This window comes from Heterocephalus glaber, unplaced genomic scaffold (genome assembly GCF_053883595.1).
Source record: "Heterocephalus glaber isolate CG9 unplaced genomic scaffold, H.glaber_assembly_v1.0 deba00001724, whole genome shotgun sequence".
NCBI lineage: Eukaryota > Metazoa > Chordata > Mammalia > Rodentia > Bathyergidae > Heterocephalus > Heterocephalus glaber.
The window spans coordinates 392,570-407,318 of NW_028258435.1; the positions used below are offsets into that span (position 1 = coordinate 392,570).

General features: G+C 38.9%; 1 protein-coding gene across 11 annotated transcripts in view; it reads left to right on the top strand.

Annotated features, from left to right (window-relative positions):
- Positions 1–14,749, top strand: part of Cyria (CYFIP related Rac1 interactor A) — a 126,702-nt gene that overhangs the window by 73,869 nt on the left and 38,084 nt on the right. For 9 of the 11 annotated variants that reach the window (XR_015446748.1, XM_004869930.4, XM_087199668.1 and 6 more), the window contains one exon: positions 403–482. The exons of the other annotated variants lie outside the window; for them this stretch is intronic. Coding sequence is in view for 5 of the 9 variants with exons in the window: in XM_004869930.4 (XP_004869987.1) it covers positions 413–482 (70 nt within the window). In the remaining 4 variants the exon portion in view is untranslated. The remainder of the gene's footprint in view (positions 1–402; positions 483–14,749) is intronic. 11 annotated transcript variants of the gene reach the window in all.

The window sequence follows — 14,749 nt, forward strand, 5'->3', positions numbered from 1 at the left end:
ATGCTATAAACGTAGGATATATATTCACTTTGTAGAGCATCCTAAAAATCTATTTCCTATAACTAAAATATTTGATTATTTTAATATGATGTTCATTGATTAATTTTTCTGATAGTGAGTGAGACACTGCTTGAGAGTCTATTCTCCAGAGACTACTTAGAATTCTTTCACCGTTGTCTCACTTGGTGTACTTTACACAGATGTCCCTAAGGTTTAGACAGTTGTCACTCAGATATTTATCGGCCACCAGTTCCAGAACGAGGTCACTAGGTGACTACTCATCTCAGGACAGAGAGGGCTGTCTTTGTGGCCTTCCCAGTAGTGAGAGAAGGGACAGGGATATCCTGGACTCTGGTGTATGTAGTTCTAATGGTATTTATTTTTTTGTGTTCCCTTTCCTAGGTTTGCTGGGATGGGAAACCTGCTCAAAGTCCTGACCAGGGAAATTGAAAACTATCCACACTTTTTCCTGGATTTTGAGAGTAAGTCCTCCAAATCATAATATAATAATAAAAAGTTTCCCTTTCTATACCTTGTTGTTAAGGAAGTTATAAAAATTTTAGGTGATACTTAAACCACATCCACTTCTGAGATCATTTCTAAAATCATTTTCCTTTACTATCTCCCTGTTTTTCTGTAGTTCTCTTTTTCGGTTGGGTCTTTCCCTGGTTTTGGAATGAAAGTAACACTTGCTTCCAGGAATGAATTTGGAAGCCTTGCTTCCCTTTCAATTTCCTTGATGAGTTTAAAAAGCAATGGCGAGAGTTCTTCTTTAAGTGTCTTGTAGAATTCAGCAGTGAAGCCATCAAGACCTGGGCTTTTCTTTGTTGGTAAATTGTTAATTACATTTTCAATTTCACTCATTGTAATTGGGGTATTTAGAATTTCTTTTTTTTCTTTAAATTCTTTTATTGGTACATTTTAGGTATACAATATATTTACATTTATCTTTGGGTGTTTGTACCTGTACATGATGTATCTTGGTTTTTATTTTTCCCCCATTATCTGTGCGCCCTTCATCCTTCCACCCTTCCCTATTTACATAGACTTTGTTTCCATTTTTTTTTCTTTTCTTGTAATTTTTCCTTTCCCCTTCCCCTCCCACCACCCTACCCCTTTGGAACTTTTCCTATTTCAAAATATCAATTATTCATTATTAATCCTTTTAATCTTTATTTACACTTTCAGTTTCTCACACTAGAGAAACTATTAGGTATTAACACATTTGTGTCCTATTTATTTCACTTAAGAGTATGGCCTCAATGTGCATCCATTTAGCTATAAATGACTCTAGTTTCTCATTCTTTATGGCTGAGTAGTACTCCATTTTATTAAAAAAACCCACATCTTCTTTATCCAGTTTTCAGATGATGGGCATATGGGCTATTTCCAAGCTTTAGCTATTACAAACTGTGCCACTATAAACATGGGTGCACATATATCTCTGTGGTATGATTCTTTTAATTCTTTCGGGAAGATACCCAGCAAGGGAATAGCTGAGTCACATGTCACCTCTAGCCCTAGTTCTTTGAGGTATCTCCATACTGATTCTATAGTGGTTGCACCAGTCTGCACTCCCACCAACAATGGAGAAAGGTTTGTTTCTCCCCACAACCCCGCTAGCATTTGTTATTGATTGATTTCTTGATAGCAGCCATTCTTTCTGGGGTGAAGTGGAATCTCAGCATTGTTTTCATTTGCATCTCTCGAATGACCAGTGATGTTGAACATTTTTTCATATATTTATTTGCTGCTTTTACTTCTTTGTCTGAGAAATGTCTGTTCATTTCGGATGCCCATTTTTGAATTGGGTCTTTGAATTTGGGGGTCTGATTTTTTTCAGTTTTTTATGTATTCTAGATAGTAATCCTTTGTCTAAGGTACAGCAGCTAAAATTTTTTTCCCACATTGTAGGTTGTCTCTTAGCTCTGTTGCTGGTTTCTCCAGCAGTGCAGAAGCTTTTTAATAAGATGAGATCCCAGTTGTTGATTCTTTCTGCTAGTTTCCGTGCTGCTGAGGTTTTGTTCATAAAGTCTTTTCCCATGCCAATGTCTTCAAGAGTTCTACCTAACTTATCTGCCAGCAAGTTTAGTGTTTCTGTCTTAATATTTATATCTTTAATCCGCTTCGATCTTAGTTTAGTGCATCGTGATAGGTATGGGTCTACTTTAAATCTTTGGCAGGTTGAGATCCAGTTTTTCCAACACCATTTATTAAATAGGCTATCTTTCCTCCAATGAGGGTGGTTGGCTCCTTTGTCAAAGATGAGGTGGCTGAGTATGTCTGGAGTTGTTTCTGCATCTTCTAATCTATTCCACTGATCCTCAGATCAGTTTCTTTGCCAGTACCATGCTAATTTTATCACAGTAGCTTTGTAGTATAGTTTCAAGTTGGGAATTGTGATACCCCCAGCCATGTCTCTGTTGCCTAGAATTGCTTTAGCTATTCTAGGTCTCTTATGGTTCCAAATGAATTTTTGGATCGTTTTCTCTAGTTCTATGAAGTATATTGTTGGAATTTCAATAGGCATTGCATTAAATCTATATAGTAGTTTTGGAAGTATGGCCATTTTCACTATATTGGTTCTTTCTACCCAGGAACAAGAGATGTCTTTCCATTTTCTTATATCCTCCTCGATCTCCTTTTTCAGAGTGCTGTAGTTTTCAGTGTAGAGGTCTTTTGCTTCCTTTGTTAGATTGATTTCTAGATATTTCATTTTTTTGGATGCTATTGTAAAAGGAATTGTTTCCCGAATTTCTCTTTCAGTGCATCTGGTATTTGTGTATAAGAAGGCTATTGTTTTTTGAGTGTTGACCTTATATCCAGCTACTCTACTGAATCTGTCAATTAGGTCTAGAAGTCTTCTGGCAGAGTTTTTTGGGTCTTCTATGTAAAGTATCATATCATCAGCAAATAATGACAGTTTCACTTCTTCCTTTCCTATCTTTATTCCATTTCTTTCTTTCTTTTTTCTAATTGCTGTGGCTAATGTTTACAGAACTATATTGAACAGGAGTGGTGGTAGTGGACATCCTTGTCTTGTTCCTGATTTTAGCATGAAAGTTTTCAGTTTTTGACCATTTAGTATGATGTTGGCTGTTGGTTTTTCATAGATAGCCTTAATCAGGTTGAGATAATGACCTTCTGTGCCAATTTTCTTTAGGGTTTTTATCATGAATGGGTGTTGGATTTTGTCAAATGCCTTTTCTGCATCTATTGAGATGATCATGTGGTTTTTGTCCTTGACTCTGTTAATATAGTGTATTATGTTTATTTATTTACGAATGTTGTACCATCCTTGCATCCTTGGAATAAATCCAAGTTGGTCAGGGTGTATGATCTTCTTGATGACCCTCTGTATTCTGTTTGCCAGTATCTTGTTGAGGATTTTGGCATCTGTGTTCATTAGGGAGATTGGCCTGTAGTTCTCTTTTTGGGTTGGGTCTTTTCCTCGTTTTGGAATCAAAGTAACACTTGCTTCTAGGAATGAATTTGGAAGCCTTGCTTCCCTTTCAATTTCCTTGATGAGTTTAAAGAGTAATGGCAATAGTTCTTCTTTAAATGTCTTATAGAATTCAGCAGTGAAGCCATCAGAGTCTGGGCTGTTCTTTGTTGGTAAATATTTTATTACATTTTCAATTTCACTCATTGTAATCGGGGTGTTTAGAATTTCTATATCTTCTTCATTTAACTTTGACAATTCATATGTATCTAGGAATCTGTCCATTTCTTCTGTGTTTTCCATTTTATTAGAGTACAAGTTCTTGAAGTAGGTATTGAGGATCCTCTGGATTTCTGCTGGGTCTGTTGTGACTTCAACTTTTTCATTCTTATTTGCATGGATTTGAGCCTTTTCTTTCCTTTTTTTGATAAAGTTGGCTAAAGGTTTATCAATTTTATTTATTCTTTCGAGAAGCCAACTCTTTGATTCATTAATTTTTTGTATCATTCTCTTAGTCTCTATTGCATTGATTTCTGCTCTGATCTTTATAATTTTCTTTCTTGTATGAGCTTTGGGTTTGTTATGCTCTTCTTTTTCTAGGAGCTTGAGGTTCTACATTAGGTTATTTATCTGAGTTTTCTCTATTTTCCTAATATAGGCATTCACTGCTATGAATTTCCAACATAGAACTGCTTTCATTTTGTCCCATAGATTCCTGTATGTTGTACTGGCATTATCATTTCCTTGTAGAAACTGTCTAATTTCTTCTTTAATTTCCTCTGTCACCTATTGGTTGTTCAGGAGGGTGTTATTCAATTTCCATGTGTTTGTGGGACTTTTGTGGTTTCTTATGTTATTGATCTCCAATTTTATTGTATTATGGTCTGATAATATATAGGGGGTAATTTCAGTTCTTTTACATTTACTTAAACATGTCCTATGAGGTAGCATGTAATCTGTTTTGGAGAATGACCCGTGTGCAGCTGAAAAGAATGTGTATTCTGATTTTGTGGGGTGGAACACTCTGTTAATATCTATTAAGTTCATTTGTTCAATAGTTTTGTTCAGTTCTAGAATTTTGTTATTGATTTTTTGTCGAGATGATCTGTCTATTTGTGATAGTGGGGTATTGAGGTCCCCAACTACAATACTATTAGTGCTTATTTGGTTTTTCATGCCCATTAATATTTGTTTTGTATCATTGAGGGCATTCATATTTGGTACATATATATTTAGGATTGCCATCTCTTCCTCTTGGATTGTTCCCTTCACAAGGATGTAGTGACCATCTTTGTCTCTCTTAATTAGTTTTCGTTTGAAATCTACTTTGTCTGCAAATAAGATTGCTACCCTTGCTTTTTTCCGGGTTCCTGTGGTGTGGAGAACTGTTTTCCATCCTTTTACTTTCAGTCTATGAATTTCTTTTTGAGTTAGGTGTGTTTCTTGTATACAGCATATTGCTGGATTTTGCTTCTTAATCCATTCTGTCAGTGTACTTCTTTTCATTGGTGAATTGAGGCCATTAACATTGCTGATTATAATTGAGAGATATTGACTCATCCTTGTCATGATGTTTTACTGTTGCTGGCTCTTTTATTTTTTATTTTTCTCCCTTTCCTTTTAATTTCTCGCTTTGCCTGGTGGCTTCCCTCTGTAGGGCCTCATGGAGTTGTGACATTCATTGTCTTTTTCTAGGATATTGTTTAGAATTGTTTGGAGTGCTGGTTTGGTGTTCGTGAAATTTCTCAGGTGTTCTTTGTCGTGGAAGTATCTAATTTTCCCATCAATTTTGAAAGATAATTTTGCCAGGTACAACAGTCTAGGTTGGAAGTTATTTTCTTTTAGGGCTTGAAATACTTCACTCCAGGCTCTCCTTGACTTGGGGGTTTGTGTTGAGAAGTCTGCTGTGATTCTGATGGGCTTTCCTTTGTAGGTGATTTGTTTCTTTTCTCTAACTGCTTGTAGGATTTTGTTTTTCTGTTAGGTTTCTGGGATCCTGACTATTATATGTCTAGATCTAGATTTTTTTTGATCATGGCTAGTTGGAGTTCTATACGCCTCACTTATCTGTATGTCCAATTCTCTACCTCTGTCTGGGAAGTTTTCTACTATTACTTCTGTGAACAGTTGTTTTATTTCAATTGTACTTTCTCCTGTTTTTTCATGGACTCCTATCAGTCTTACGTTATTTATCTTTGCATCATCTAGCAGCTGCTGGATTGATTTCTTGTGGTCCCTTACTATTTTTAAGAAATCTCTGTTTTCATGGTCACTAACCGCAATCCTATCTTCTATATCTGATATTCTATCTTCACATTCCCTTAATCTGCTGTGAATACTTTCAATGGAGTTTTTAATCTCCTAGATATCTGTTTGAATCTGTTTCATGGATTCCATTTCTTTCTTATGTTGGGTGATCATGGTTTCCATTTCTTTCTTATGCTGGGCATTCATGGCTTCCAGCATGTTTCTGATCTCATCTATTTTCTTATCTGTTTCTGCTCTAGAGCCTCTAATAATGTCTTTCACTCTGCTCATCATCTCTGTAGTTATCTGGGAAATTATTTCTGTTTTGAATTTTTCTAGAGCCTAATGCATCTGTTTTGTTACTTCCTGTGCTATCAGTTCAGGGTGTCCAGGTGGTTGAGTATCATATTTTTCCAACTCATTTCCCCCAGAATTTGCCTTTGGTGGGGTAGAAGTCTGAGTTTGTGCCTTGCTTAAATGTCTTCTCATTTTTGTTTCTGGTGCTGTCCTTCGTTTAATTCCTCGGTTGATTCTTTGAAATTGCTTATTGTAAGTATCTTTGTTGCTTGTACTTAGAACCCTTGTGGAATGATTGCTTTTCAGAGGTGTCTTCCAGATATAGCTGGTCTTTAGGTTTTGAGTCTCTAATGACTCTGAGGCTGTCTCATTTTCATTGTACCAGGAAGGACAACTGATTAGATCAATCACAACACCTTAGCCCAAATGATGCAATCAGCAACACCATAGCATCAAGCACAGCTTAGAAAATGACAATTTGAGGTAGTTAGCAATCTATCACCTTTAACTGTGTGAATTAAATCAAAATCGAGGACCAACCCTACATATGTTTATAGCGAATAAACTCTTCAATATAGCAACGTTACCCTTTGTGATCAGGAGTTAGAAGGAGTTGGGGAGGGAGGGATAGATAGGTAGAAGGATAGGGAAAGGTTAGCAGTGAGGCCAGAGAACACAAGAAGATCACGCAAACTCTAAGAAACTGTTGAAGACAAGAGGAAAAGGCAGAATGAAAGAACAAAGATGAGAACAGAACAACCTAACAGCAATAGGGAGGCTAGAAGCTGTATTTACTTTCCTTTAAAACTATTGATAATTGAGAGAAGAAAAAAGAGAAGAAAAGAAAAATAAAGAAGAAATCTGAATTAGGTCCAGAACAGGAGCAAAAAGGGAGATGAAGAACAATGTGGGACAGCAGGAGAATGAGTGAGAGAAAGAAAAGAGAAAAGAATGAAAAAAAGAAGAGAAAAATAAAAATAAAAATTTGAAAAGTGTAGAAAAAAATAAAAAATTAAAATTAAAAATTAAAAATAAGAGAAAAAATATTTGCAAATAATAAAACAATAAAATGAAGGGCCTCCTTCAGAGTATGTCTCTGCTGACACAATAGACAATGTGGGCAGCCACGTACAGATATACGTGAGTGAGTCTCAGCAAGCCGGTAGCAGACCTGTGAGATTCAGGCAGATTTCTGTCTGCTAGTCCCAAGCTGAGCTCCCTGTCCTCCTGCAGGGTTGAACTCTGCAAGGCTCTACTGCAGGTTCCAGCTGCCCTTCCCCTGAAGAGAGTCCAGGTTCTGATGGGAGGTGATGATCCCTCCAACTTATCAAGTATGGTGGTCTGGTGTGCCTTTACTGCAGAGATTCTCTTCACTTTTCCAGTGGGCTTCAGTTTTCATTGAGGAGCCTGAGAGAGGCCCTCTTTCTGTTGTTCATTTCTGCTCTATCTTCTGGAGCTCAGGACAATGGCCTTTATGACCCCCTGTGCCTCTGTAGTGTGGAACCAGGTGGCAGCACAGCCAGGAGGCCAGAAATGGGGGGCGGGATGCTGCAGGCGCCCACAAGGCTAAACTGGTTGCTATGGGCGGGGCGTAGGGATGGAGTGGGGACTCCACATGGCTGGGGTCCTCACTGTGCGCTGGCCAGTCACTGTTGGCCTAAAGCTGCGAATTTAGAAAGATACACAGTTCTGTCCATTTCCCCATCCTGCCCTCGGGGATGAGCTCCAAACCACTGAGACTGAAGAGGGGACTCCCTGGGCTGGAGTCACTCATGGAAGGCAGGGTCAGGGAGTTGAGGGGGACACCAATCTTTAGTTCCCCTCTTCCCCTGCTTTGCTACCCCAAATGCTCATCACAAAGGGCTTTCTCACAGCAATTAGACAAGAGAAAGAAATAAAAGGAATAAAGATAGGTAATGAAAAAGTCAAATTGTCATTATTTGCAGATGACATGATACTCTATATAGAAGACCCCAAGAACTCCATCAAAAGTCTTCTAGACTTAATAAACAAATTCACTCAAGTAGCTGGTTACAAGGTGAACACACAACAATCAATAGCTTTCCTCTACACCAATGACAGACTCACTGAGAGAGAAATAGGGCAAATAATTCCCTTCACAATAGCATCCAAAAAATTGAAATACCTAGGAATCATCCAAATGAAAGAAATCAAAGACCTCTTCTCTGAAAACTATGGCACTCTGAAAAGAGAGATTGAAGATGATATCAGAAATCAGACAGACATCCCCTGCTCCTGGCTAGGAAGGATTAATATAGTGAAAATGGCCATATTTCCAAAACTGCTATATAGATTTAATGCAATTCCAATTGAGATCCCAGCAGCATACTTCCTAGACCTTGAGAAAACAATCCAAAAATTCATTTGGAACAAGAAGAGACCCAGAATAGCAAAAGCAATTCTAGGTAACAGAGACATGGCAGGGGGTATCACAATCCCCAACCTGCAACTATACTACAAAGCTACTGTGATAAAAACAGCATGGTACTTGCAAAGAAACAGGCTTGAGGACCAGTGGAACAGATTAGAAGATGCAGAAACAATGCCAGACACACTCAGCCATCTCATCCTTGATAAAGGAGCCAAACACCCTCACTGGAGGAAAGATAGCCTCTTTAATAAATAGTGCTGGAAAAATTGGGCTTCAACTTGCTAAAGATTAAAACTAGACCCATGTCTCTCACCATGCACTAAACTGAAATCAAAATGGATTAAAGATCTAAATATTAAAATAGAAACTCTGAACCAGTTGGAACAGAGGTTAGGTAGAACCCTTGAAGACATCAGTGTAGGAAAAGATTTTATCAACAAAACCTCAGTTGCCCATGAGCTAGCACAAACAATCAACAAATGGGATCTCTTCTTATTAAAAGGCTTCTGCACAGCAAGAGAAACCACCAGCAGTGTGAAGAGACAACCCACAATGTGAGAAAAAATCTTCACCTGCTCTTCCTCAGACAAAGGTCTACTATCTCGAATCTATAAAGAACTTAAAAAGATCAGACCTCCCAAATTGAAAGACCCAATCCAAAAATGGGCATCTGAAATGAATAGACATTTCTCACACAAAGAAGTAGAAATAGCAAATAAATACATGAAAAAATGTTCAACATCACTGGTCATTCCAGAGATGCAAATGAAAACAACGCTGAGATTCCACTTCACTCCAGAAAGAATGGCTGCTATCATGAATACAACAACCAATAACAAATGCTGGTGGGGCTGTGGGGAAAGAGGAACCCTGTTCCACTGCTGGTGGGAGTGTAGACTGATGCAACCACTGTGGAAATCAGTATGGAGATACCTCAAAGAACTAGGACTGGAGGTCCCATTTGACCCCGCTATTCCACTGCTGGGGATCTTCCCCAAAGAATTAAAAGAATCATACCACAGTGATATATGTGCACCCATGTTCATAGCAGCACACTTTGTGATAGCTAAAACTTGGAAACAGCCTAAATGCCCATCAATTGGAGACTGGATAAAGAAAATGTGTTTTTTTAAATAAAATGGAGTACTAGTCATCCATAAAAAGTGAGAAATTAGAGACATTTATAGCTAAGTGGATGCACATTGAGGCAATACTCTTAAGTGAAATAAATAGGACACACATGAATAAATTCTGAATAGTTTCTCTGGTGTGAGAAACTGAAAGTGTAAATAAGGACTAAATGTATAATAGGTAATGTGAAATAGGAAGAAAAGGGGCAAAAGGGAAGGAAGTGGGAGGGCTAGAGGAAAGGATAGAAGGGAATGGGATTAATATGAGAAAATGGAAAAATAGGACCAAAATCTTTGTAAATAGGGAGGACTGGAGAGGTTGAAGGGAGGGCAGGGCAAGGGTGAAAAATAAGAACCAAGAGAGATTATGTAAAGGTGCAAATTTCCAATGACGAATGTCATTACATTGTATACCTAAAATGTACCAATGATGAGAATGAATAATCGATAATGCAAAATAGGAAGAAAAGGTCCAAAGGGGTAGGGGTAGTGGGAGGGGCAGGGGAAAGGAAAGAAGGGAAAGGAAAAATGATGAGAAATGGAAAAAATGGAAATAAAGTCTTTGTAAGTAGGGAAGGGTGGAGGGCGTGAAGGGAGGGCTAGGAATGGGGAAAAAATAAGAACCAAGATGCATTATGTAAAGGTACAATTCCCAATGAGAAATGTAATTGTGTTGTATACCTACAACGTACCAATAAAAGAATTTAATATAAAAAAAAGCAAAGGGCTTTCTAGGAGGACACAGCCATCCTATCCATTGGTCACCTATAAACTAGGACATCTCGTGGGAAAAAATACGTTTTAGTTTTTTGTCCTAAAAGTCCTGTTTGTAAAGGAAAGTTTTAAGAAAGAATGAGGATGGGCTGGAGAAGTTGGAAAGGTGAGCTGCAGGTATACTTTTCCCTGAGTCTGTACATTTCAGCACCAGCAAGGGTGCATTGAGGTCATTTAGGACTCTCAGGTAAGCCACACAGTGCCCAGGTACAGAAGAAATGAGGACCTTTAGTGCTGGTGAAGCCTCAGGCTAGAGTGAAGAGCAACACAGGGAGGTGGCTGAAGACAAAACAAGAGGCTGAAGAGAGGCAGATGAGGCTTGGAAGCAAAGAAAGAAAAATACTGTGCATCCAGTTCCTGGAGATGGAGAGGCTAAGGAAGGCACAGGAGAAGTCTTCTTACACAAGGTGGCATCTGGGATGAGCTTTTAAAAATGAGTACTTTTGCTGCAGACACACATAGGTCAGGGAATTTCCAACAGATGAAAATCAGACTGACTAAAGGGGGAGAAACTGGAGTAGGAAGTGAATCTTTGAAGAACAGCAAGAAGCTCAATCGAGGCCGTGCTCCTAGTGCCTTTTAAAAAGAAATAGAGGCTGGAGCAGAAGGATGCCTTGGGTTAGACAATGATGAGACAGTTGCTGGGCTCAGAGCCAGAGGTCTATCATTGGCCTCATCTCCAAAGAGAAGAGCTGAAAGTCTGTGGGCAAAGGAGAGCCCATGGCTGGGAGCTCTGCTCAGGGCAATAGATGGATCCCTTATCCCTAGAGTTGCTTTTTCCCAGGATCCTCTACCTACTCAAGCCCCTTTTCAGCATGCACAGTTGGTTACTTTGGGTACAGGCTGGAAGGTAAAGAGTTAAGGATGAGGGTTTGGAGGGAGGACAGAACGAAGGCTGAACAGCGTGTAGTAACAGCTTAAATGAATTTGGCACCTCTCCTTTGAGTGCTGAATATTCTTTTTGAAGTTGGTGATGGAACATAATTGAACTGGGTCAAATAGATATAATTAAGCTGGGTCAAAACATAATACAAAATTATACACATCTGGCCTTAGGTTTCCCAGTTGCAACAGGATTGAAATTCCTGTTGACCTTTGCAGTGAGCTCTATACTTCATGCTTGCATTTCCCCACAACCATTTAACATCTATTCTCATTGCTTTTTTCATCCCTCTACTTTTTTCTTTTTCTCTGTCTCCCTCCTCAGTGTGTCTCCACTTCCTGTTGGGGAGACAGGAAGGGGGAGAAGATTACTGCAGTTGCCTCCTTGTCTCATGAGTTTCGGGTGGAGAGACAGTGCTCAGGAGCAAACCCTCCATAAGATACCCAGAGTGAGCAGCAAGCAGTAGCCTTTCCAGAGACGAAGCTCTGGTGACTCCCAGATCAAAGTGATTAGAAACATCTGGAGAACCTTCTTTTTATATGGTTAGCTGTGTTCTGGTCCCAAGAATCTACTTTTTCTCACCTCTTGAGGTTCTTATGACAATCAGCCACCTTGAAAGCCTGCAGTGACCCCTGGCCCTCTATAGTGTTTCAACAGGGCCACTAAACCAAGCAGCCTTTTGAGTTCCAACCTCCAAGGCTTGGAGTAGAAGTTTGCCAGGAGGGAATTTCAAGCAGCTTAACACTCAGGCAAAACCACCTTCCTTCAAAGAAACTTTTCTTCCATCAGTAAACAATTTGATCTATCAAAAATCCCCTTGATATCTGAGTAGACATTTCTGCAAAGATGATATAGTAAAACCTTTGTTTGCGAGTATAATTCATTCTGGAAACATGCTTATAATTCAAAACATTTGTGTATCAAACCATATTTCCTCATAAGAAATAATGGAGACTCAGATGATTCATTCCACAACCCCAAAATATTCATATACAGTGATTACAATGCTGTAATATAAAACACAATAATAAAAACATACAAAATATACAGAAAAATAAATTAACCCGCACCTACCTTTGAAAACTTTCATGGCTGGTGTGAAGGACACAAGAGAGGAGGGTTATTGTGTAGGACGGCTTTCACTATCATCAGTGGAATAACTGCTATCTATTGGCTCAATGGAATCTTTTTCTTTTTGTGCAACTTTAACAAAGAACCTATCCAGTGAAGCTACTTTGTTTTTGCCTCCTTTTGAGGATTTTGCAGAAATTGTTAAACAGATTCATCTCTCACACTTCTACAGCCTTCTCTAAAAAACTTTGCCCTGTTTTCCACATTTTACATATATCCTTAGTCTCATTTGAAGTGAGGGATTCCTCTGCCTTTTTCTCCTCCTCCTCTGCAGATGAGATCTCCTCCTTAACCTCTTGCTGTTGTTGGGAGATCACCCACAATGAGAGAGAGAGAGAGAAAGTGCCCAGTGGCTCAGCTGTGATCATGTGATATTTCACATCCAGTACTACTCATATTGAAAGACATCACTCGTTTATCAAGTTAAAATTTAGTAGAAGTGTTTGTTCATCTTGTGAAACACAGAACAAGTTACTCGCAATCCAAGGTTTTACTGTACAGAAGTGTCCACATGAAAAGATGTTCGTTGTCATTAGCCACGAGAAAAATGCAAATCAAAACCACCCTGAGATAGTAACTCACACCCACAAAGATTGTTCAAGTCAGAAGGGAGGTGATTAAAAGTGTTGGTGAGGATTGAAGAAGCTGATTTCTCATACACAGCTGTTGGGAAAGTGAAGTAGTATATCTGCTTTGGCAAACAGTTTGGAAGTTTCTCAAACGTTTCAGCACAGAGTTACCATGTGACCTGGTTATTCCACTCCTCTGAGAAATAAAAATATGTCTGCACAAGAACTTATGTATGAATATTCCCAGCAGCATTATTCATAATAGCTGAAAACTCATCCCCAATGGCCATCAACCAAAGCATGAGTAACTAACACTATATATCCACTCAGTGGAATATTATTGGGAAAAAATGAAGTACCGCAACATGCTATGATGTGGATGAACCTTGAAGTTAAGTGACCTTTATTTGAAATGTCTGGAATAGGCAAGTCTGTAGAGACAAAAGTAGGTCTGCTGCTGTCCCTGGGCCTAGTTAGTTGTTTCCTAAGTCTCTGAGGAACAACTTTGTTTTCCTACTTTGGCTGTGACAGCAGCTGTGGCCTGCTTGTCCCCCGGCCCTTCCGCTGTCCCCTGGAAGCAGATGGCCAGCCCTCCAGACTCACGTAGGGTGGAATCATCCGCATTCTCTCGCAATCTGAGTTTCCTTGATGTCTGCAGGCAGACCCAGGGACCCGGACCCACAGCATCTTTTGCTATTTTCCTTCTGCTTCTAGTTTTTCTTGCTAGCACTGGGTGAAGGTCCACGGAAGAACGTTGCCAAGTAGACACCGACGCCGATCCTGCCCGGACTCCTCTCCGCCAGTCTGCACGCCTCCTCCTAACTGTGTGAACATCACGGCTCTTTTTTCTGCTCACATTTGTGGCTCCTCCTCCCACTGCTGGCCCAAACCGCAAGGCGGCTGTGGCCCCACATCTAGCAAGCGCTTTCGCTCTTTGGATGGCAGACTTTCCGCCTTCAATATCCAGAGAATTGTGTATCCTGTGGATATTACCATATTTAAAACAAAGAAATGCTCAAAGGAAATCCAACTGGATGACTTTGCTTTTATTTGCATTACTCTTCCATGTAGTACTGTAATGTATGACAGAACATAAAGCTACAGTGCTGTACTGTACAGTAGTCAGTAAATATTACAGTGCTGCATGAACAAGATGTACAGAACTGTACAAAAAAGACGGTCATTAAGTCCAAACAGTGCGCCTTGGTTGTAAGTCTGAGCAGTCGTCAAACGGGTAAGTCATTAAACGAGGAACATCTGTATATTTCTTTAGATACATTGCAACCTCAGCTTCCTTATAGGTTAACAATAAAGATTTTGTAGATCATTGAGCTTTTTCTCTTTTTTAGGACAAGGACTATATTCTTCGTGATTTTTTTTATATCTTCATAACATGAAATTTTATTTTGAGCACAGTCTGGGCAACTTAGTGAAACCTTGTCTCAAAAATTTAAAAAATTTTTTAAAGGATTGAGGTGTAGCTCAGTGTGAAGGCCCTGGGTTCAATCCCCAGTACCACAAAAACAAAACAAAACAAAGCAAAAACCATAATCATAGGTTTGTACCAAATGAAATGAACATTAATTCTTTTATATCATGTAATACATAGCACATATGGAAATTTCCCTGATTTTCTCAAAGTGACAGTTAATAGGTTGCTTGGTTTAATCAAGATTGAAATAAATTTATATATTTGATTATTTTTTTAATTGTAGTAAGAATATTTAGCATGAAACGAAGCCTCTGATCAGATTTTTAAATGTACAATACACTAGTGTTAACTACAAATATTTCTCAGTTAAGGACCTACCTGTTAATGACTGTTTGGACTTACAACCTGCCGCTCAGACTTATGACTCATCTTTTATTTTTTTGTACAGTTCT